The sequence below is a fragment of the Eublepharis macularius genome, chromosome 3 (assembly GCF_028583425.1).
Source record: "Eublepharis macularius isolate TG4126 chromosome 3, MPM_Emac_v1.0, whole genome shotgun sequence".
Taxonomy (NCBI): domain Eukaryota; kingdom Metazoa; phylum Chordata; class Lepidosauria; order Squamata; family Eublepharidae; genus Eublepharis; species Eublepharis macularius.
This window is the reverse complement of record NC_072792.1, coordinates 48,409,255-48,434,471: the sequence shown is the minus strand read 5'-3', so window position 1 is coordinate 48,434,471 and position 25,217 is coordinate 48,409,255. Positions and strand designations below refer to the sequence as shown.

At 39.5% G+C, this 25,217-nt stretch overlaps 1 protein-coding gene across 5 annotated transcripts in view; it reads left to right on the top strand.

The window, feature by feature from the left end:
- The window catches only part of LIMS1 (LIM zinc finger domain containing 1), an 85,355-nt gene extending 65,022 nt beyond the window's left edge, over positions 1–20,333 (top strand). For 3 of the 5 annotated variants that reach the window (XM_054973870.1, XM_054973867.1, XM_054973865.1), the window contains exons 2-11: positions 4,777–4,936; positions 9,361–9,427; positions 12,312–12,432; positions 13,278–13,427; positions 14,271–14,421; positions 16,209–16,301; positions 16,670–16,718; positions 17,239–17,314; positions 17,860–18,054; positions 18,695–18,782. In XM_054973870.1, the coding sequence (XP_054829845.1) occupies positions 4,777–4,936; positions 9,361–9,427; positions 12,312–12,432; positions 13,278–13,427; positions 14,271–14,421; positions 16,209–16,301; positions 16,670–16,718; positions 17,239–17,314; positions 17,860–18,007 (1,015 nt within the window). In that variant the 3' untranslated portion in view covers positions 18,008–18,054; positions 18,695–18,782. Of the gene's footprint in view, positions 1–4,776; positions 4,937–9,360; positions 9,428–12,311; positions 12,433–13,277; positions 13,428–14,270; positions 14,422–16,208; positions 16,302–16,669; positions 16,719–17,238; positions 17,315–17,859; positions 18,055–18,694 lie in introns of all 5 variants that reach the window. The other 2 variants (XM_054973868.1, XM_054973866.1) reach the window with 1 other exon arrangement.
- Positions 20,334–25,217: the final 4,884 nt, after the last annotated feature.

Sequence of the window (25,217 nt, the reverse complement as noted above, 5' to 3'; positions counted from 1 at the left end):
GGCAATAGTCCTCTTTTCTTTTGTGCTTTTGTAGTTTTTTTGTCTAGTTCCAAATCTGTCACTCCATTGAAATCTCCAGCAAGAATTATTTGGTCATATACAAGATCATCTAGGTGCTTCCTTAAGTCTTCAAAGAAGCTTTCCTTTGCACCGTTAGGTGCATAAAGTCCGACTACCAACACTCTCTTTAAGTTCCAATTACATTCCACTGCTACAAATCTAGCTTCCACATCTCTCATAACAAATTTTGGCTGCAGCTCCTCTTTTATATACAACACCACTCCTCTTTTTTTCTTGTTGGAAGCCGCTACAAATTCTTTGCCCAATTTTCCAGATTTTAAATATTTTACATCCTGTTTTCTAATATGGGTCTCCTGCAAACAAACAATATCACATTTTTGTTTTAGTAGCCAATGAAAAATATTTTTTCTCTTATTCGGTGAGTTTAGTCCATTTACATTCCAAGATAATACTTTACACTCCATATTCATGGTTTTGTTGGTAAGTCTTTTTCATTGTCCTTAATAAATCTCTCCATCTCCCGCTCAGATCTGATGCGTTTTTTTGCCCCTCCAAACTCAAAGGACACTCCTTCTGGTAACTCCCATCTGTATCTAATATTCATGTCCTTCAAAGTCTGAATTAGCACTCTATATTTTTTCCTGTCCAATAACACTGATCTGGGCAATTCCTTCATTATAATAATCGTCTTGCCATCAATCTCCAATGGATCTTGAAATTGTTTTGTCACAATCCTCTCTTTCATATTTCTAGTTGTAAACTGCACGATCACATCCCTTGGTAGTTTCCTCTGGGTTGCAATTCTCGAGTTCACACGATACGCCACATCTAGGATAGCCACAATTTCCTCCTCCTCCTTCCCCAGGTAATCAGCCAACACCTCAGTCATCTGTTCTTGCGCTGACTTCCCTTCCACTTCTGGCAGACCACGAAAACGAAGCTGCTTTTCCATGTGTTTAGTTTCTGCAACTGACATCCTCCCCTTCACCAGCCTCATCTCTGTTTGTTGCGTGTCTATTAAATTCTCCATCGCGTCTTCTACTGTTTTAACTCTCTGCTGCGTTCCTTGTAATTCACTGCTAATCGTTTCCACACCTTTTGCTCCGTGGCGTATAATTAAACGTTTTCCTTTTTTTTTTAAATGTCCCAATCTTTGCCAAAATTAATTTTTTATATCCAAAATGTCGGGCGTCTTTTCTCTATGGTTTCTCTATGTTATTATAATCCAAGATGGCCTACTTCCTCTTCCGCTGAAGCCACGACCCTTCCACTTTCAAAGATGGCGATTCCCCACTTCCTGTCCTTTGGCAAGGGCCGCTTCCCTCCAGCCACTCTATTGTTGTTACGCACTTCCTGTCTCCCGTCTTCCCACAGCAGGTCTCGCGATGGTATCTTTTTCCCACAGCTCCAAAACCACAGGTATTCAAAACAATAGTCCGATTTTTGTAATAACTTCTTTAAACTTAGTCTCTTTTAAAATACAACTCCTGCCGAGTCTTCACCTCCTTTTCACTAGTCTGTTGCAGTTTAAAAATCTACTTTCTTTCCTCTCTGTTTTTGTCAATCTGTCCCGTTTCAAGAGATAGCGATCTTTACCTTCTCTTCAGCTTTCTCGGGTTGTAATCGCTGTTTCGATCTTAAATTCTCCTCTCGACTTCCCTCCCCGATCGAAGCTTGGGTATGTAGGTCTTATGCCAGCCGAATTGGCCCCAAAATTGCCGCAGAGATTATAGCCGACCCGTCGCAAGGTGGGACCTCAAGGATCGGGGGGGAGACTCTTTGTGTAGAGCCCCCCCTCGTCCGAGATCTAGCTCACCCTAGGGTCTTGAGCGTTCTTTGCCTGCTCCCCGCCTGAGAGCAGTCGGCCGCGGGTTATTTTCACCCCTCCGGCCGGTTAAAACGGCAATCCGGTCAGCTCCACAAATGGAGCTGCGTTAGACCTCCATGAATCCCAAACCGGAAGAGCACTCTAGATTGTAATCAATATTAAAAGATCTAAGTTGTGCAGAAGAGTCCATCTAGCTGTCAAGTTTACTTTTTTAATACAGTGTGGAGTGAAAACTGGTGGAACAGTATTCCACATCTGCTAAACTGTGTAGCTGCTCATGTAGCCCTCTCTCTGGAAGGCTAAGTTAATTGCTTAAGAGCAGCTTCAGGAGTGACACTTGTTTGCATTTCCAATAGTTCTCTGGTGTATAAATTCTGCATACAGAGTTGCAGAGGAGACTTTTATTGTGCATGCCCCGTGTGTGTGTTATGTACTGTCAAGTCACCTCCAACCTATGGCGACCTTATGAATGAAAGACCTCCAAAACATCCTATCATTAACAGATTTGCTCAGATCCTGCAAACTGAAGGATGTGGCTTCTTTTATTGAGTCAAGCGATCTCGTTTTAGGTCTTCCTGTTTTCCTACTGTCTTCCACTTTCCCTAGCATTATTGACTTTTCCAGAGAATCTTGTCTTCTCATGATGTGACCAAAGTATGATAGCCTGCCCTACTCCTCCAGATAGAGGAGTCACGTGTGACTAGAGGAGTCACGTGTAACCAGGCAAAAAGAGTGGCTGGCCCCAGATCAGCTAGTGAGTAGGGGTCTGAACTTGCTTTCTCAAGCCCTAGTTTGACACTTCAACCACTACACTAAACTGGCTCTCTTTTTATATGATCGCATGAAGCCTGCCACATATACCATGCCCTTGAGAAATAACCGTTCTTTTTTCTCCTGGTGGGTGGACTGTATGTTCTCACCCTAACATCCCTGAAAATGTTGTGAGTGAAAAACTTAGAGGAAATCATATATGTGACACTGCATTCCTTGAAGGAAGGTTGGATAAAACTGTGATGTCATAAATATAAGTGGTGAAAGGGGCAGTTGCACGTGAGCTTCCAACTTGCTTCTGCATCCCACCAAGGGTGCATTCAGGAGAAATGAATGAACTAACCCAGTGTTGCATATGACATGGCCTAGGGTCCCATTGAAATAATTCCTGCATGTCAGGGGATAGCATGAGTCAGCTCTGAGATAATTTCCGCATGGGAAATAACATGTTCATTATTACATCGGAAGAGTGCCAAAAAAGTTTATTTTGACACCAGGACCTTATGTTCCACTGTTGTACAATCCATAAGCTGGTGATGATGATATGAAGTCTCGTGTTTTACATATACAACTGGTTCTTTAGATGCTAAATAAATAAATGTCTATTCCTAAACTTCAGAGTCCCAAAGGTAGATACTGCAAGGGGAAACTTAGGGGGTCAGGAAGGGTAAGAGACCCCCTGCCCATGTAGAAAAAATGGCAGGAATTTTGGTAGCCAGTATAGTGTAATTAGGGTTGCCAGCTCCAGGTTGGGAAATTCCGGGTGATATGGGAGGGTAGAACCTGGAGAGGGTGGGGTTTGGGGAAGGGAGAGGCTGCAGCAGGGTATAATTTCATAGAGTCCACCTTCCAAAGCTGCCATTTTCTCCAGGGGAACTGCTCTCAGTCGGCTGGAGATCAGTTGTAATTCTGGGAGATCTGCAGCTGCCACCTGGAGGATGGCAACCTTAGGTGTAATGATCAGAATGTCAGACTAACATCTGGGTGACCCAGGTTCAGATCTCCACTCTGCCACAGAAGCTTGCTGGGTGACCTATGTTCAGTCACACACACTCAGCTGTGAGGAAAAAGTGGAGGAAAGAAGATGATCTAAGCCTCTCAGTACAATCCTAAGCAGAGTTACGCCAGTCTAAGCCCATTGATTTCAATGAGCTTAGAGTGGAGTAACTCTGCTTAGGATTTCACTGTTTGGGTCCCTATTGGGGAGAAATGAATGGTATAAATGAAGTAAGTAATAATAATAACATAATATGCCCTACCTCTAAACTCCTAAACTGCCACAGGTGAGGGTGGTACGTGTGCCCCATGGTACTGGCAGCAGAGGGTAGCACAAAAGTTGGGCCTGGAGCAGCTCTGACCACTTTGGGAAAAGAAAGGGGCTGAGCGCTCTTAACTTCACTCTGCTGAAGTGTTTGCAGAGAGTATACCTTTTGATTCATGGCAAGGAAAAGAGAAGGGGGAGGGTAGGAGTCCTTGTCCCCTTCCACCCCCACTCTTGTGGATTCTCAGTTATATATTAACAATCCAAACCCTCCCCGTTGGGTTTGTCTACCATCTGCTTCAAATTAGATAATATTGATTGCTGCCGTTTGTCGCCGGTTATATTGCATGAAATGCTGAATGCTGACTGAGTTTTAAATGTTTTATTGGTTTTATGGAACATGATATATTTATCTTGGTTTTAAATGATGTGATCCACCCTGAGCCCGCTTGCGGGGAGGGCAAAATAAAAGTCCAAAATAAATAAATAAAATAATAAATAAATAAATATATCATTTTTTGATAATGATATGCATATCTTTGGAGGAAAAGAAAATTAGCAGTGGCTTTTGCCAATATGGAGACTGCCATTTTGTTGGGGGAGTACCAGGCAGCTTGCCCATCATGTTCACTCCATTCCTAAACACTCTATGTGGCAGTGAGTTTCACTTCCATCAGGAAGACTTAATTTTAGGTACATGTATTTTGTGTGGAGCTTTGAGAAATCGCATTCTGGTTATCCTTGTCTGTGAATTGTTGCATCTCTTCATAAAACAATGGGAAAGACTTATTTGTTTTCTTGGATCGTTGCTACCAAACTTGGACAACTTGGAAACAGAAGCAAAATAATCAAAAGCATGTTTTCTTGCACTTATCTTTTGATTGTTTCATTGCAGCAACATGGCAAATGCTCTTGCAAATGCCATGTGTGAGCGCTGTCGAGGAGGCTTTGCACCTGCGGAGAAGATTGTGAACAGCAATGGGGAGCTGTATCACGAACAGTGTTTTGTGTGTGCCCAGTGCTTCCAGCAATTCCCTGAAGGGCTCTTTTATGAGGTCAGTTCCCTTGATTTCTGTTCTGTGCTGGTTGTTCAGTATGTTTACATCACTTTTAAGAGCTCAGTTCCATGGTTGGGTTTCTACTCCTGAATTCTTCACTTCCCTTTTGAGAAGCTGTTGACCATGTGGTTTTCTCAATCCCACCTCTGAAATATGCAGAATAATAATATATAAAATAATACTTCTGAGCATGTTGTGGCTGGGCTGGGAGGCGACTGGGCAGCCTGGAGCCTTTGGAAGGTGAGGCAGAGGTCTCTTTCCCCCCAAGAAAAAGCCAGATTTCACTAGTCTGGTTGATGACACACATTGATTCAGTGCTTCTTACAGCCAGACATGGAAATAGTTGACTGCAGCTTTCCAGCCACTTGTCCGGATAATCTCTCTCACATCAGCCACCCCAAAGAGCCTCTTGCTGCTGCTTTTGTAGCCCATCCCTGCCAGCAGCCTGGTCTAGCTGCCTTGAGGCTCCATCCTCTCCCAGCTGCTGCTGATCTCTGCCATGCCTGCTGAGGCCCATGAGCATTAGCCACAGGCTGCTGCACCTGAGGCAGGCTCTGCCTTCCTAGAGCCAGCCTCTCACTGCTGCCTGGACACCCTTGCTCTTCCTCCAGGCTCTTTTGGCACCTTGCAGTTCCCCTGGCGTGAGGTGGGTGTGGTCCTCAACTCACTGACTCTGCCACAAAGTATAGAGTGTATTAACTCTGCATTACATTATATGCACAGTCATAGATTAGTCACTAGAGCTCCTCAGTAAGCCTCTTTTTTACACGCTAACACTCGGATGACAATATTCAACTTAAATTCCAATATCACATTAGGTGAACAGAGATACCTAGGGGAATATATACCTGAAAATACCTATTTAGAGTTCTCCAGGTGTATGTATTTGGCATATTCAGATATATCCAGATAAACTGGTATTTACATTACTGAGTTATACGGATACATTTGGGAATATCCGGGAAACACATTTTAAAAGCTGCAGCAGCTTGTTTCTCTCCCCTTTGCAGGGTTCCCAGGCAACAGGAGGAGGGAGGGAGGAGGCAGCATTAATGTGTGTGTCTGTGTTAGTGTTGCTTGCTTGCCATATGCCTTTGCCAGATCTGACTGCTGCCTTGGTATTACTGACTTGCTAGGTTGGATTTACAGAGAGCTATGTTATGTGGATTACTTATTAATTTGTTTATCAATTAAATTTTTATTCCACTTCTTCCTCCAAGAAATATACATGACATAAACTAGGTCCCCTATCTCATCCATATTTTATCTTCATAACAACCCTTTGAGGTAGGCTAGGTTGAGAGAGTGCAGTTGGCCTGAGATCACCCAGTGAGGTTGATAGCTGAACTGGGGTTTGAATCCAAGCTATTAGGGTGTGCGGTCCGGTGTTTAGAATTAAAAAACAAATTTTAGATTATTTGGTAAAATCCAGATATTCCAAATCAAAATAATGAATACGGAATCAGTTTCAGAATACTGAACTCAGTTTTAACAAATTAATTTGGTAAAATTCAGTAAACAAGGCTTGGCTGTTCCTTTACTGTTTCCTTGTAAATAAACAGCAGTTCCTGCCTTTTTTGCAGAGAGTAGCGGGGGGAGGTCTCCCTACAACCAATGTGGAACAAGGTGACCAGCATCACACCAGAGAATCATATCCATCCCACTTAAACCAACAGAAACAAACTGAAGCAAGGGAATAGTTTGTGCTTGTGGCTGAGCATTGCGTGGTTGTGTTCTGTGGTATTCTGCCTCTGGCTGAACCCAGTGAATGACAATGGCCCATTGGGTTAAATTGCAACAGTGTCCTTTGCTTCAGTTTGGTTTGGGTGGAATGGATGTGATTCTCTGGTGTGATATTGTTCCCTTTACTTCACTTTGGTTCTGGGAGGGGGGGATTCCATTCCTGTGCTTCAGTTTGCTTCTGTTGGGCTTTCTTTGGAATGAGCTCAACTTGCATTTGAGAGTGAGCTTTGGCCATGGGAGTCTTGTCCCAATATATTTCTGCAGTGGGAGTCAGCTTTGACTTTTCCCCATAGAAAACAATTGAGTGGCTGGGGGCACCTTCTTTGGGGGCCCATAGAATTGACCTCCAGAGTTGATTTTTTATGAAACTTGGGGATTCTTTTGAGGACAGTCAGGTGTAGGTCCCTCCAAATTTGTTCAAGTTTGGTTGAAAAATGGCTCCCCCAATTCACTGGATAGCCCCCAGATTGAGTTTCCTACAGGAAACAATGGCCAAATGTCTGATCTATTACTAAACTGGAGAATCAACTTAGTATTCAGGAAATACTAAATTTTTTTCTTCTTTCCCAGTTTGGATTTACCTATTTTGTGTGTGTGCACACACCGCTGCAAGCCATTGGAGGTTGCTCAGTCAGGGAGGAAAGCTACTGCTTAGGGTTTGCACATGGACTGAAACAATTCTTTTTTCTGATGCTTAAGCAATTTTCTTGCTTCTTTTTTTTTTTTGATTTACTGAAGGGTGGCTTTGTTTTGGCCAAATGGCTTCCAACAGCATTAGGCGGTTACGTTACTTGCAACCTTAACTATATAGCCTGCCAAAGTAAGTTTTTTTTGTTCTTCAAGGTGTTGGTGGTTCCTTTATCGGTATCACTGCTTTCTGAATGCAGCTCATCAGTATCTCAACACATTATGATTTAAAGACTATCCATTTTTGTGTATCTAATTATGACCTTCCTGGGTTAAAGTCATAACATACCACCTGTAATTTTGTATTATTTGTACACAAAATTATAGAATGCAAGACATTATGATAAATTTGTGGTGAGGAGCAGACTCCATGGTTGAGTTGCAGTTCCATGGCTGGATGTAAGCATGGCTGGACTGGAAGTGACCGTGGGCCATTAGCAACAAAGCATCTGCCTACCTCCCCTACGCACTTCCCCAGCATAAAGGGGCCACTGGACAGGCAAAGCAGGGCAGAAGGGATCAAGTGGTGCTGACAGAGAGGTTCTTGAAACCCTTTTCCACAGGGCAAGAGGGACAGTCAGTGCCACGAAAGCAGTCCTCAGGGTAAGCAGGCAGAGCCCGACTGTTTAGAAGCTCCAGCTCAGAGTTATGCTTCTGGCAGCTTTGGCTGTGTAGGTCTCCATTAGAGCCTTGCCTAGGAAGAAAAGATAGAAGCTACTTGTGAAGAAGGGTGGTTTGCCCCCACAATTTGAACACTGTATTAAAGGAGAGTTACCTGAGGCTACTGATGACTGAGGCCATTCCTGAGTGATGCACCTAAGAGAGGAAACTGAGTATCTGACTCATCAAATTATGAGGCTGTTTCCTGATAAAGCCCTGAGCGTAAAGCACAACAACTTGCATTACATAACATACTATACAAAGAATGATAGAAGAGTCTTATTCAGCAAGTAATCCAGTGTTCATTAAACAGGTCACTCTTTTTGTCTTTTTTTTTCTTTATATACTGTATTGCATTGTAGTAGAATTTAGCCACTCTCTCAGTCTTCTTCAGGGCTTATATATTACAGTTTTCCATTTAGTATTGATAAAAAGAATTCTAGCTATGGTTTTCATATAATGTACTAGTTCTTGGTAACTTACTTATTTTCAGTTTTATTTAGTAAAATATTATTAAACAATCAAGAAAGATAATCCAGTGATTCTCTTTTATTTATTTTTAACCTAATTGACTTAGAATATAAGTAAGATCCTGATATGTGAAAGGATGTTAATGGTCTTAGATTTATGTGGTCTTGCAACTTCTTGTTGTGTTGAGTCTAAGGACAGAAAGCAGAGTATAAATGTTTTAAATAAACGTTGTCATCTAGAACTGCATAAGCCATAATATAAAAATAATAATAACAACATTCAGTTTATATATCACCCTTCAGGACAACTTAATGCTCACTCAGAGCAGTTTGCAAAGTGTGTTATTATTATCCTCATGACAATCACCCTGTGAGGTGGCTGAGGCCGATTACACTCTGTGGAAAATGGCTTCTTTGCATGCCAGATTATAGGGATTTCTGGCACGAGCTTTTGGATCTTTATGCATGTGTTTCCTTTAGTACATTGGAACATGCTTCCAGGAAGCGCCAAGAGAGATGAGTTAGCAGAAAGTTCTTCCTGTTCTGAGCATCATATGTCCATCAATTTGATCCAGTGATCTGCAGCCAAATCTTTACCATCCCATGATGATGATAACATAAACAGCGCATAATATAAACATCTCTATGAAAAATAACCTTGCTGCTCCAGGCCAGAGTTTAGAACATATGTGTTGAATATGGTTTGCATGCAGATGATTGGCAGGCTTTGAATTCCCTCATCTTCTACTGTAAACAGAGTAGATGTTAGGAAGACTAGAAACTGCCTGTTAAACATGTGAACTACAAAGGACTGTATTTTCTGTATTCCTCTGAGAGCTTTGTATGTCTGTCTGCTTTCAGTTTGAAGGAAGAAAATACTGTGAACATGATTTTCAGATGCTGTTTGCTCCTTGCTGCCATCAGTGTGGTAAGATTTTCTCTTTTTTAAAAAAATAATGTATGGACAGTCTAATTTGGAAAATTCTGCATATAAAAGAATCCAAACCATCAAAATCAAGAAGCATATCTGCTATTAATAGAACTCAGTGCCATCGAATATATCCATACACCTTCACATGAGATAAAAACATTTTTTTCAGTCTCCCAAACTATTTATGCTGCTTATTCAAAAGTAAATGTTTCTAGCTTGTTGGTAGTTGCTGTGTTGTTATTGACTGTAACTGTTTTTGCAATGTACCAGACCACTTTTCTATCACTTTGCTGTGCAAAACTGGAGCCAAAGATGGTACAGAATCCTGTTTAAGCTTCCTAAAATGTGTGTCATTTAAATGAGATGAGGATTACTGAGGAGTAATTTCAGTCTGTTATACAAACTAGGTAGGGATGTTTGTTTTCTCCCTTGTCAGCTGTTTTAACTATTTTGCCTTTTGCTGAGAATATCAAATACATTAATATCACAAGTATTAAAGGTCAAAGTAAAGGTAGTCCCCTGTGCAAGCACCAAGTCATTACTGCCCCATGGGGGGATGTCGCATCACGACATTTTCTTGGCAGACTTCGTGTTATGGAGTGGTTTGCCATTGCCTTCCCCAGTCAACTACAGTTTACCTCCAGGAAACTGTGTACTCATTTTACCGACCTTGGAAGGATGGAAGGCTGAGTCAACCTTGAGCTGGCTACCTGAACCCAGCTACTGCCAGGAGCGAAATCAGGTCGTGAGCAGAGCTTGGGCTGCAGTACTGCAGCTTACCACTCTGTGCCACAAGGCTCTATCACAAGTATTACAGATGCCATTTTGGAATTAATGGTAAATTCCTGCAGTAACATTACAATGGTAACAAAAACAGCATAAAGAAATTGCAAGCTTTATTGTAATGTGGTAGCTATAATTCAGTAGCAATTTTATTGCATGGTCTATTTAAGTTTTGCCCCAGTTTTGAAAAAAAATAAAGTAGGAAGAAAATGTATTCTATTTTTAATATTTTTTATTTTTAAAACATAAAAGAGTACAGAAAGAAAAGGGGAAAGGGGAACGGAAATTTTAAAAAGAAAATCAAAGATTGTGTTACAAGGGCTTGTCAAAATATAATGACCATATAGCATTTAAAATATAGTTTCGAGATATACAACACAAACAAACCTCATTAAATTAATTGATGTAATTAATTAATTAATTGAATTAATTAATAATGAGTAAACTATATAGTCAAATTGACTTAGATAAGTAAAATTAATAATCAAATTAAGTAACTTATTTATCTATACTCTTATCTTACTATTTATATAGAGAATGCATAACCTACTGGCTGTAATAAACTATATTCTAGTAATTACATTAATCAAAGGTACCATATTTATCTATAAACCATCTCCAAAATCTGAAACTTAAAGCAAACAACATTTCTACATTCTCTAATACTCAAAATTCGTAACCAAATTTACAAAGCTGATTTATCTCATTTATTTCCAGTTTTTATCTATAAAAGGCAAAATAAGTTTCCCATTTTTCATCGAATTCTTTAATTCTTTGTCTTCTGTTTATATAATTCTTCAGTTTTGCAAATGTAATCTAGAGCAGCAGCCCCATACCCAAGTGAGTCTTCTCCTTCACAAGCTATGGAAGAAGAGAGCGCCAAGTGAAGTCACAGGCATCCAGCTCCACCATCAACAACTTGAAATTCTGAATTGTAGCCATTATGCCTAGAAAGGGGAAGAGTTCTGTAACTTGATTGAATTGACTCTCTAGGGCACTTCACTCCTATGGAGAATTCCAGTATGGTTTTCCAGGGAACTGGATACTGGAAAGGTAGTTTTATGTCAAAAGTGAAATTGAGAAACAGCTCTCAAACTGAGGAGGCCCACTGTTGCGACATTTTCATGGACAGCCATGAGAACCAAAGCCTTTTATGCAGTCTGTTCCTTCTCATTTTTTATCTGTTAAGGTTCTTTTCTTTCCATACATCCTTATAATGCAAGAGTTTTGCTGGCATCCTAGCATCAGGCGGAGAGCAAAATAAAATAAAATACAGTGTTAAAATTATTGGGAACATAATCGTGCAATCCTATACAGAGTTACTCCAGTCTAAGCCCATTGGCTTCAGCTTGTTTAGACTCAAGTAACTCTACATAGGATTGCACTGTAATGTAACAAAAAAGACATTAGGTTATATTTATGACTCCACAAAGTTTTCCTCCCTCAGAGAAACATTTTCTTCAACATTAGAGGACAGCTTTCTCCATCAGAAAGTCATTCTTTATCGGAAGGAAGTCTTTCTCAGTTGAAGGAAAACTTAGTGGAAGAAAGTCATAGGATCTACCCCATTGTGTGCAACATAATACCTTTTAATTTATGGGAAACTCGGCTGAATCAAAATCCGATATCAGATTTAGAATGATAAAATGCCCTGTGTACTGTGGTTGTGTAAAGGGCGCTCAAGTCATAGCTGACTTACAACAACCTCTGGCGGGGTTTTCGTGACGAGAGACTAACAGAGGTGGTTTGCCATTGCCTGCCCCTGCAACCCTGGTCTTCATTGGATTTCTCCCATCCAATTACTAACCAAAGCCGACCCTGCTTAGCTTCTGAGATCTGATGAGATCAGGCTCACCTGGGACATCCAGGTCAGGGTGCCCTGTGTACTACTTAAACTGAATTTATCTGAATGATTGTCAAGGATGATGCAAAACAGGAGATAATTAAAATAATGTCCATATTTTGTTGGTTTACTCCAAGAAGTAAACCAATAAGGTATTATCAACAGTAAACCAATAAGATATTATCACCAGAATCCTAAAATTTAAAATGGACTTCTCTTTTTTTTTGACTTCTCTGGGTATGTATTTACTTGCAGGAGAGTTCATTATTGGTCGTGTCATTAAAGCTATGAACAATAGCTGGCATCCGGAATGTTTCTGCTGTGATATCTGCCAACAGGTACTGGCAGACATTGGATTTGTGAAGAATGCTGGCAGGTAGGTCACCTTCTGTGTGTTGTCTGTAGGCACACCTTGATTATAAGGTTACATTTTTAGGACTTTGATCAAAATATGTTGCTCAGATTATGTTTGCTGTTTAATTCGGTGTGAGAATTGGCTGACATATCACTCAAACCTGGAGCCTTGTTTTGGGAACAAATCCCATTCTTATTGTTGCTGGGTTAAATTGGGTCAATGTAATGTGCTCACACCAAATCTGGCAGCTGTCAGCCAACATTCCAACTCTTCTACCCCTCCTCCATCTTACAGTTTTTTTAGCTCTTGAGCCAATTTTGTATTTGCAATGTGATCATTATGCACCCCATTGGCCATAATACCACAAAATACAGAAACCAAATACAAAAAATATAAAATCTTAAAGAAGAAATCCAGCAATCAGAACACCATCAAACAATTTAACATGCTCATACAAACTTTCCAACCTCACAGATGTACATACAGTGATAGGTTAATGGCAGTCTTAACAATGCAAACACTTAAATCCAAGAAACATATAGTTTTAATGTTTGCTATTTGTAGGATGACCATTCGGTCATCTTTAGGTCTGTATCATGTCTACAGTGCTATAATACAGACTTATCTTCTGATCTGAGATTATTTCCATGGGTAAATGCATGCCTCTCTTATTTACCTCTCTTGTGCATGCCTCTCTTATTTTAATGTTTGATATGCTGTTAGAATAACTTGATTATTCCTTATGAGATGTCATTAAGCACTTTTCTACATACAAAGCTCAATCAAAAGCTCTGCATTTTGCTTTTTTGTACTAGAACTCCAGGAAACACCATACTACTTTTTTTCGTCTTCTTGATCTTTGCTAGGCACCTTTGCCGTCCCTGCCACAACCGAGAGAAAGCCAGAGGCCTGGGCAAGTACATTTGCCAGAAATGCCATGCTATCATTGATGAACAGCCTCTCATCTTCAAGAATGACCCTTACCATCCAGATCACTTTAACTGTGCCAACTGCGGGTAACAAAACCAAACAATGCTTTCAAAATAAACAAATTAAATTTTGTTTTAATATTTAGCGCTGATCTTTTCAAAATATTGTTTAAAAAGCTTTATAATGAAGTCTGAATGTAAAATATATCAAAGGTTTAGCAAGGAATAAAACATGTCTTACAATTCTTTGTGAATCCAGTAATTCCCATTAGAGTCTATGGGAACTGACTCCCCAACTTATTGGACTGCAGCCTTAGCCACTATAATTTCTTCCGCAAGGGTTTTTTTGTTGAGATTAGGTTGGTCCAACTGGATGTAGGCTTGCTAATGGTGACACAGACCAGGCTTCATTTGAATGTGGTGAAAGTGTCTAAAGCACAGGATTATAGGACCAGTCCACTTTCACATTTTCTGAACAGGAAGATAATGTGTGTGTATGTGGGGTGGGGGGTGCTTTCATTTTTCTATGGAAATGTTTCTCTAAAATGCCAGTTGTATAAATCAGATCTAACAATGAAGGACTACTTCTTACAGTGTTCACTAGAGTTAGAAGCACAATTCACCATCATGTGTCAGTGATACTTTGAATAAGAGAAGCCTATTTAAAATGGATCTCTCAGATTGCTGAAAGGTGAAGAGAGCTGTTTTTCAAGAACCGTTTCATACGGCAGCATTCCGTAAAAATATTTCCTTTTTAGTTGCTGGCCCAACGGTGGCCAAATACTTTGCTGTAGTATTGATTGTAATTTATAATTTCATATATCATAATAAACTTTTTTTCCTTCTGGAACATCCCCCAGTGGAAACATACCTCTGCACTCGAGTTTCTATATTTTCATTTGAATTGATTTATCTTTCTTTCACCACCAGAAAGGAACTTACTGCTGATGCCCGAGAACTGAAGGGCGAGCTGTATTGCTTGCCTTGCCATGACAAAATGGGGGTCCCCATCTGTGGAGCCTGCAGAAGACCAATCGAAGGGCGAGTGGTGAATGCAATGGGCAAACAATGGCACGTTGAGGTAAGCATATGGGTGCATTCTGCTTGAGAAAATAATTAAACAGCAAAATGGAGTCTTCAAAAATAGTTCCTAGGTTTTGTGTCATTTTGTAAACCATGATACCTTACAGTAGGCAAGGGTATCACTTCTTAACATTTATAAACCTCTCCTGCTTTTTAAAGAGTCTGTTTTTAGTAAGAGAGTGAACCAGAAATGTTTTAATAATAAAGACTAACACATTCTTTGAAAATGCATCGCATTTATTTCAATGGAATCAACCTCCAAGGGTTAAGAGAGCATATTTAAAGGATATATATTTTATAATTTATTGGCTTGAATATCTCGATACATCTCTTCTGGCAGAAGAGAGTTCATCAGCAGAACAAGGGTGTCTCAGATTCCCTGACCCACTGCAGCCCCAAATGACCCCTAAATTTCTGTTTCTAAAGGGAGGAGAGCCCCCAGGAATAGCATGAGAAGGAGTCAGAGGTCTGCACCGGGAGAGAATCATTGCAAATTGTCCACCTTCCTTTAGACTAATTGCTCTGCAAGATCATAACCATTAATTAATAAATACCCAACATTTTATAATTCCTATCTCACTTTATCTTTGTGCTGGCTTGAGAGGAAGGGAATACAGTATTTCCTCAAATGCAAGACAAGTTTTTTTCCCAGATATGCGATCAAAAGGAGAGGGTGATCATCTTAAATTCACGTACAAGTTACATTTATGTCAAATAATAATAATAAATAAACTTGTTGTGTCTCATATTTTTAAGGAGAGTCACTTTAAATTCAGGGCTGTTTTCCTTTTGAGTAAATATTTATTTATTTACATCATTTATAGTCCATCTTTGTCACTGAGATGCAAGGCAGATTACACAGTGTAATTCAATATGAATAAACTCTGAGACATAAACAATGCAACAGGGTATAGAATGCAGAAATTTGAAACAATGTTGAATTGAGGCATAAGCAATTTGACATGACATAATAAACAACAGCCTTTATTAAAGCATCTTTTTAAACCATTTCCTTACAGTACAGGCCTATTTGTTGTTTTGGTACTCAGAATCCACGTGGTGAGATTTCTTTCTAAATATTTTAAGGAAAGGATCACTCTAAGCGTCTATTTACAGCACCAACTACCCCACACTGCATAGCAAAAACTTCTGAATCATGTTACTATTTACAAAGATGCATTTTAATCTTTAATCAGGATATGGTAAGAGGAGGGTACATTGCTGTGCAGAATTTAGGCACTATATTATTTCATTTCACATATGACGGTTTATTATTTATTTTGTCTTCCTGAAAATATTATAGTTTTGAAGCTGAAAAATTTCATCATAAACACAGTTTTTGAATTACATTGATGGGGAGCTATCTAAGGCTTTAGCAGTCTTAATCGCCAAATACAGTTCAGTTTTGTATGTGTGGTAGGCCAATGTTTTTGTCTGTTTATGAGAAGCAAAAAAAGAGGCAGTTCTGAAAAGACGAATGTTTGAAAGCAAAAGCTTAAATGATGCACTCATAGGCAGAAGAAATTGGCTAGATTCAGTATACTTTTCCAGTGATAAAAGAGGGCAAACCTTCCAGATTCTTCTCCTCACTGCAGCCCCTGACCAACATGGCTGTTAGTCTTTCTATGTCCCTGGCCCTGATCCCACACGGTCCCTTTTCGAAAGAGAAAGTTAGCCGCTGAGGGATAGTAGGGATAGGTCCATTTCCACTGGTGAATCATCCACAAGATCAAGCCCAATAACTTTTCTTCAGATAACCCAAAATGGTCTTTTTTTCCCTGGCAGCATTTTGTTTGTGCCAAGTGTGAGAAACCATTCCTAGGCCACCGCCATTACGAGAGAAAGGGATTGGCCTATTGTGAAACCCATTACAATCAGGTATGGTTGCATTTTGCCTTGTAATGATTATTTTAGTATGTTAACTCTAAGTAGGAAGAGATGCTGATAAGAACTGATTGTCCTAATTTGATTGATTTGCAAAAAAATTCAGAAACAGTAAGAAAATAATCACGATATTTAACAGCCTAATTCCAATTCTGCTGCATCAGTGGTTACATTTTAAAAATAGATTACATCAGCTCTTTCATTGTTACAAATCATAATTACAACGATGCAATAACAGTGCTGACATACATGTATAGTTATTTATATAGAAAGTGCATGCAAACAAACACATTCAACTGCTTTTATTTCCTAAAATTTTAGGGACAGATGTTTGATTTTGAAAATATTTTTCATGCCCACAGTTGTTTGGTGATGTTTGCTTCCATTGTAATCGTGTGATTGAAGGAGATGGTGAGTTCCCATTTACCTATGTTTTTTTGTATCATTTCAGCAAAAAGCATTCTAGTGAAAATGATATGAGGCAAAAGAAGTTCTGGTAGAGTGCATTTCAAAATAAAATGCAGAATGGTGCTAAATGAGTTTGGAACCATTCTATTGCGGTGAGACACATAAAGGTGGATTCGTTTGCCTCCATTACTAACTTTCAAACTGAGTTCCATGGAAACCTAATTTCTCAACCTTATGACCTCTCCTGAATTATAAGAGTAGTAAAGTTTACTACTTTATCAGAACTTTAGGCATCTTATGCTGGTATTGCAGTTAGGCATGACTGTGTTAATATTTAGGATTAGAGTATAGAAGATCTGGATTGGTTTCAACGTGCATAAGTGATTGGATGTCTTTGCAATAACAATATTAAATATGACTGTGTGCAAAAAGGGCTCCCTTTTTCTGTGAGTTATAACAAATGTGCTTTAGCTGGACAAACGGCTTCTTTGGGTAATCTTGTAATTTCCCTCTTCTTTCCTAGTTGTCTCAGCCTTGAATAAGGCATGGTGTGTCAACTGTTTTGCATGCTCCACTTGCAACACCAAGTTAACACTCAAGTAAGTGTATTGGGTGCCTACAATAATGAAAGCAGTAGTGACATCGTCCACAGCACCTAGTCACATTGGTGTATCTTTGCCATAGCTATATGAAGTCTCACTCTTACTGGGAAGGAAAATCGCAAGAACTGGGTTTGTTCAACATGCTTCCTAGCTTACATCTCTGAGTGTAGTCTTGGTTTCTTGGAGGAGCTTTTCTGCACTGTGGAGCATGTGATGCATTGCTTCATTTCCCCTACAGGGTGCAGACACATGATCATAGAATCCTCATCATTTTTTTAAGGTAGCAGTGGCAATATAAACAAACACAGCATGAGGCAGAGCAGTTCAGTATGAAGGTTAAGAGACTGATACATACATTCTGAAGTTAGTAGGTATACCATATCTGTACCTAACAACGCATGATAAGTAAATGCAAAATCTTTATTAGTGGTGTCCACTGGATTTAGCCAGAACTGTATTCTGCTGACTTCACTTTTCCACTGTGCCTCTATCTTGACTCTTTCCTCTTATCTCCTCTGTTTCTTCTTTGCCCAACCTGAAAGGGACAAGTTTGTAGAAATTGATCTCAAACCTGTCTGCAAACACTGTTATGAGCAAATGCCTGAAGAATTTAAGCGGAGACTTGCCAAACGGGAGCGAGAAGCAAAGGATAAGGACAAAATCAAAAAGAAAAAGCCAGTGTGCCTGTAAACGCTTCATTCCTTTCTACTGCTGTCTGTGCTCCTTCCTTCTTCTTGGTCAGTTTTTAGGGAATACATCTTCTTTTAAATTTTATTGCATGATTTTAGGATCATCAAAAAAACAAGACCACGATTTCCGATATCTAGGCAATGAATTCCTAATTTTAGGGATACATGGTTATCCAATGTGTAAGACACAGTATCTGTCTTTCTTTTGAGTAACTGAATTTATTTAATTACAACTCCTTTTCCAAGGTGAATACCTGAACTGTTTAATATTTTTTACATGGTGTGTGTGTGTGAAATATACTCTGCTTGCACTAAAGTGGTGGTCTTCAGCCCTTGGGGGTGAGACCCATAAGTGGACTGCAGAACCCCCCTGTTGGGTTTCAAGCTCCTATAGACTGCCATTTTTGCTACTTTATTTGAAGCTGCCAGTGTCCATGTGTAGACAGCAAGGGTTTAACATCTCCTGCCTCCCTTATTTTACAATTTCTTGCAAGCTTTTGGGGATATTTTCTTCTGCCAAAAGAGGCTATGCTTATTTTAATAAATTAGTATCTTCTTTTTTGTGTTAGTAAACTGATAAAAGATCTACACTGAGTTGTAAAGATTTCTTTATATATACATCTAAATTTGTTTTCCTAAAATGTGTACGTGCTCTACCAAAGCTCTCTCTCTTCTTTGTTAATTTTAGAAACAAGTTTGTGGAATTTGACATGAAGCCTGTCTGTAAGAAGTGCTATGAGAAGTTTCCTTTGGAGCTGAAGAAAAGACTGAAGAAATTAGCAGAAACTTTGGGAAGGAAGTGAAGCTCAGCTTCAGATTTCATCTTGCTGTGCAAAAATTAGGAAATGTTACTGTTGTTACGAAAGACTTACTTTTGTTGAGTCGTTGGACCCCAAGCACCCTCCTCCCATGTATACCCTCTGCATGACTAGCTTCATATTGAAATTATTGCCTTGCATCCTTGAAAAAATATACCTCTAAAAAAACTTTTACATCTTGCATAGTCTCATATCCAACCATTAAAATTCTGTATTGTACACATATATATTTGTAGATGCATACATCATATATGCATAATAAATGACAGATTAAGAAATTGAACTTTTATATCCATTTCAATGGACATGGGGCACCATCTAGCAGACTTGTTTGTAAGCAGCCAGCTGTACTATCCTAAACAGACTTCAATGGGCATAGAAATTAAGAAGGCACAGCAAATTACTTCTGAGTCTGGAGTAACTTTCACCAATCGGGCCAGCCTTATTTTTCTACCAGGGCTGAGGGGTGGGGCACACAGGGGCAGGAACAGACAAAAGGTAAACTCTTGGCAGGAACATAGTTTGAACACACACACGAGAGCATGCAAATACATAACATACAATTATAAAAATCATCTTTGGATTCAGTATCAAAAAGGTAGTTCCCTTCCACTAAAGCACTCTTGATACAAATGAGGACTGGCTGGAAGGTCCAAACTTGGTGCTGATTGTCATTCCCACCTGGTATAGCCCACCTGAAATATTCAGAATACTGAGATGAATGCCTGCAAAATGTTAGTCTATCACAGCAAAATCGAACACAGTCCAGTGGCACAAAAGCTTCTTGGGCATGGAAGGATATTTTTTTTCTTTACCAATCTTTGAATACATGTTTTAAAGAAGCTTTATTGCATAATATGCAGAAATGCTGTACTGTTCAAAAATTACTAGTTTGGCATTTACATTGCAATCTTATGTATGTTTACTTAGAATAAAGACATGTTTTATTCAGTAGGTTTATTTCAAGTAAAGACATGCTCCATTCAGTAGGTTTACTCCAAGTAAGTGTGCATTGGATTGCAACCTCAAGCAGTATTTAACAGAACAAAGTCTGTAGTTCTTAAACAAGCTCAGCAGGAGTACTCTGGATTTCATAATTTTTAGAATTACATCCCAAAGTGGAAAATAGCAATGTCCTGCTATCACTAGAAATGCTACTTGAATTTTGCAGGAATCATTCTGTGTAATGGACATGTTCCCATGTGCGTTTTGTATTTCATTCTCTTGTTGTGCCTTATTCTGCCATTCTTACGCAATATTAGTCAAAGTATTTACCCTTTATATACTGTTAATTTTGTATTTTTATGCAGAAAATGTATGTAGTATTTCAAAAGGTAACATACATACTTTTAGGATTTATAAAATTTGTTTTTAATCAATGGAAGATGCTTGAGTTTTTCAAGGCATGTTTCTGTGCAGATATTTTAACATAGTACATGAAATAAAATAGTCCCAGCTCCAACTAACTGTATAGTGTGTCAACTGGTAAATAAAATACAATGTTCTCTACTTCTGATTTTTATTTTTCAAACCTGCAGTATTAATAAACTGGCTGTTTACCCCTACAAACACACCTGATGTCTTAAATGTTTGTTACAAATTAATATATTAAAAAGTCCTTGTTGGAGCGCTGCCTGGAAGAAACCAGAAGAGAAAAAGAACAGTTAAATGTTCAGCAACAATGGCAAATGAGCTCAGATACTCTGCACATAGTGTGAGATATAGATTTAAGAAAGTAACACTACCTAGGTGCTCTTTCTCTTTGGGGGTTCTCATACTTTAGGATTGGGGAAATCCAGTATCAGTCATTGGACCAATCTTGTAGGAAGTTGCGCTGGAACTACAGTTTTTGTTGGGGCTACTCTATAGTGTGATTATGCTTCCAGTCTCCTCTACTTGCATATAGGGTTATGCTGGCAGGCCATCATGATATTTTGCTAACGTGACCAAGGATGAGCCTTTTTTGTCCTCTGCCTCCTTAACCTTATCCTGCTCTGTGGGAGATACTCTTCCACACAATGACAAACCTCTGTTGTGTTCTTGTTGATGCTGTGAATGCAGAGGCATTTGCAGTGGCCATGGGGACAGTCCACGTTGCAGGTTTCCCAGTACTTTAATGGCTGCAGCCTCCGATGGCTGCCATCCCCTCCACCCCAGCACCAGAGGGCTTGTTTTGACTTCTTAAAAATGGGTAATCACTAGAGCGTTACAACAACCCATTGCCACAGTCTACTTGTATTTCTATATTCCCATCTTTTTTTGTTGTTTGAAAAAAATTCCAGCCCTTTTCTCTTTGCAGGTGTATAACGATTTCCTTTCCATCATATACACTTTTTTAAAAGCAACAGCTGGGAGTTCAAATTAGTGTTTTGTTGCGTATGCCAAACTAGAGCAAACTAGAGCAAACCTTGCTGCTAGCTGTTTGAGCTGTAAATGTCTGCCTAGGAAATTCCTGGAGATTTGGGGACTGTAACGGATTGCACCAGTTTTTAAAAAGCCTGACAGAGCAGTACACACAGCTGCAGGACTGTTAAGAGTTAATCCCTCACAGGCACAGAGAGCGTCAAGTGACGGACTACTCCAAGAGGTCTAATTGAGTAGCACGAGCTGGAAAGAGGAAGGTCTGTTTTCAGTCCTAGCAGAAATGGAGTCCTAAAGGAGAGCAGTTTTAACACCAGCAGAACTTGGAGAAGTTGGCAAGGAGGTTTGGGCAGTAGGTGCAGATTTCCAAATGGACCAAAGAAAGGGGATAAATCTTCTAAGGAGGGGAGATTTTCCCATCCCAGTCAAACATGGAGGTATCTCTGGAGAGTGAAGAGATCCCTGGTCAGGTGTGGTTGGAAACTTCCTTCTGGAGACTCTGATTTAGGGCCAAGCTACACATGACGAAAGACACTTGCCTGGCAAGTGGATTGAGTGGAGGGCAAGTGAACAGGGAGAAATACACTTGCCGTTCAAGTGTCATTCGTCATGTGTAGCTTGGCCCTAAATGGCTCCTTAACGACTGAAGGAAAGTACTAGTTTGTGAAGAGTACTAAAAAGTGGGTATCAGCATTCCTAACTGCAGAAGAGAAAAAATACTAAAAGAAAGTGCGCTAGAGTAATTGGGGAAAAACAAAGGAACCAACGCCTCAAAACAGAAGCCTTTAAATATCTGTGAAGAGTGTAAGAACTGAAGTGTGTGTGTGTGTGTTGAATTACCTAATTTCACCTGACCTTTCCCCTCTAAAATAAACTAGTTAGTTATTTTTGAATTTTAAAAATACTTTTGGTTCCTTTTCTGCTGTTTAAAAATGAGGGAATGTCAGAGACAGTGTCTGAGGAGGGTAGAGTTTGATGAGGGGAGGGATGTGATGCTATGGGATCTGCCTTCCAAAGTTGCCATTTCTTCCAGGGGAATCACGAGAAGAGGTAGCAATTAGATACAATAGTCGTGAAATCCTAACGAAATAAAGACTTAGAAAAATTACAAAATTATTCTTGTTATTTCATAATTCAAATTGCCATTCAATACATATCAGTACACACAGTCTTCATAGACCTATACATAAAGAGCTAGTGCAAAACAATGATGGTATTGCCTATGAACAATTAATCCTTCTAAAGTCCATCAGTATTCTTGGAATTTACTCAAAAAGTTCATAGGGTCAAATTTCAAGTATAGGTCCAAATACATGCAGGTTGGATTAGACCATCTGATGGGCCGACTGGTTCATCTGGGGGGGGGGGTCCCGTTTCTGAGTCTTTTTCAAAGATGGTTCTCTCACCAACGTAATTTTCATTATTCAAAAACCTTTATACAAAAGCATACAATTTAAGAAACATTTATATATACATTGTAACAGAATTTACATAGCATCAATATTGCACTTACTCCCATTCAAACTCCACTAAAAACGTCGGATGCTGCTCCTGAGGAAGGCTGTGTCATCGAAGCCTCAAACCAACTCTTATCTTAATCACTCACAGCTGGCAACTGAATGTAAATTTAAAGTGACAGCTGGGATTGCCCTCCATTAGAGGAAACACACATAATCATTATTGATATTCAGACCTCCGGGGGCTAAGGTACTCAATTTTTATATCCAAAAGGTTTCCATCCTATGCAGATGAACATTTATAGCCTCTGGAAACCTTTCCTTTGAAATATACAAAACTGTATTTCAAATCTGTTTCTCTATGTCCTGCTTCCAGAAGTGACTAACCAAGGGAGCTTCAGTCACCTTGTTTTTTATGCGTGATAAATGTTCAATTATTCTTAATCTTACAGCCCGATTTGTTTTGCCAACATATAATAGTAGCAATAGAGAACAATAATCATGACAACCTAACGAAATAAACACTTATAACAATTGCAAAAATATTCTTATTATTGCATAGTTCAATTTGCCATTCAATATATATCAATACACACAGTCTTCATATGCAGACCTATACATAAAGTGCTAGTGCAAAGCAATGATGATACTACCTATAAACAGTTGATCCTTTTAAAGTCCATTAGTATTCCTTAGGATCACTCAAAAAGTTCATAGGATCCAACTTCAAGTATAGGTCCAAGTACATGCAGGTTGGAATTTATACCATCTAATGGTCAGATCGATTCATTTGGGGGGTCCCGTTTCAGGGTCTTTTTCAAAGATGTTATTTTCAATATTCAGAAACTCCCATTCAAACTACACTTAAACATGCATTGACTGCTGCTCCCAAGGAAGGCTGCACATGTGTGTTGATTTTATCTGTAAAGGAGTAAGTTCCTGTGCATTCATTACAAGTGGGCACACCCTACAGTTGCCACAAGCATGGTGACCCCCAGGTAGGTGTCTATGAACTGCTTTTTTTCTGTCAATAAATTCAGATCTAATCAACATATCTTTAATATATTTTGTTCTGCAATAGGCAACTATAGGAGGGTCCCTGCAGCCTGGAATATCCTCTACAAGATTCCAGTATCTGAGGATTATTTTTCTAATAGCCAGGGCAAGGGGTGTATAGTCAAGAACGCAAACCAACCTGATTTGATGTGTTTTTTGCCCTACATTCAGCAGCTGTTCTCTGGGGTGCAATTCAGCCCGTCGTAATGCATTGTTAACAACATGAGCAGGATAACCCCTTGCAAGGAAGTCATTCCCTAAGTTTCTGCAGTTTGTCTCATAATTCATAGGTTTAGACAAATTTCTTTTTAGACGAAAAAACTGCCTCAAAGGAATTTTGTTCCTAATGTGTGGTGGGTGAAAAGAACGGTAATGTAAATATGAATTTCTGTCCGTGCCCTTCTTAAAGGGCTGGACTGCCAAACAATCATCCTGATCATGAAAAATAGTTACATCAAGGAAATTAATTTCCTGTTAATTTGCCAGCTACACCTAGTATTAGGGTGAATGTTATCCATCCACTGACAGAAATTATCCACAGTATTACTATCATCATAAATAATGAGCAAATCATCTATATAGCAGCAAAAATGTATGATATGTGAGAAGAAAGGATTCACAGTAGAGTTGCAAAAGGACTGTTGTTCCAATTTATGTATAAATAGGTTGGCCACCGAAGGGGCTGCCATGCAGCCCATGGCTACACCCCTAACCTGCATGTAGAACTGATCATTAAACTTGAAGTGGTTTTTTTCTAATATAATTTCCAGCAAGGACACCAAAAATGAGTGGGAGGAGTTTTGTCATATCACAAATTTAAAACATCCTCTACTGCCCACCGTGCCTCCTCATGCGGAATACTAGTGTACAAGGAGGACATGTCCATGGTAATCAGGACTGCCCCAGGGGGGAAAACAAACCCTCGTTTCCTAATGTCCTTTGTATCTTGTATGAAGGTAGGCATATGTTTCACAAATGGGTGGAGGAAGCTATCCACATATCTGGAAATAATAATAACATTCGATTTATATACTGCCCTTCAGGACAACTTAATGCCCACTCAGAGTGGTTTACAAAGTATGTTATTATCCCCACAACAAAACACCCTGTGAGATGAGTGGGGCTGAGAGAGCTCCAGAGAACTGTGACTAGCCCAAGGTCACCCAGCTGGCTTCAAGTGAAGGAGTGGGGAATCAAACCCGGTTCTCCAGATTAGAGTCCCGTGCTTTTAACCACTACACCAAATTGGAAACAAAGCGGTTCCAGTATTGAATTAGACCCAGAAACTATGGGTCGCCCTGGGGGTGGAGATCCAGGTATAGAAGACAGGTATTCTAGGTTGTAAATTAATAAGAGCTTTGTGTATACGATCAGTGATATATCCCATAAGCAATCCCTCATCCACTACAGTTTTAATTAGGGAGGCAGTATGTTTAGTGGGGCCTTCTTGAATAGGACTATAGCTGTTAACATCAGACAATTGCCTCTCAGCCTGTTTTACATATAGTCCACTGTATCC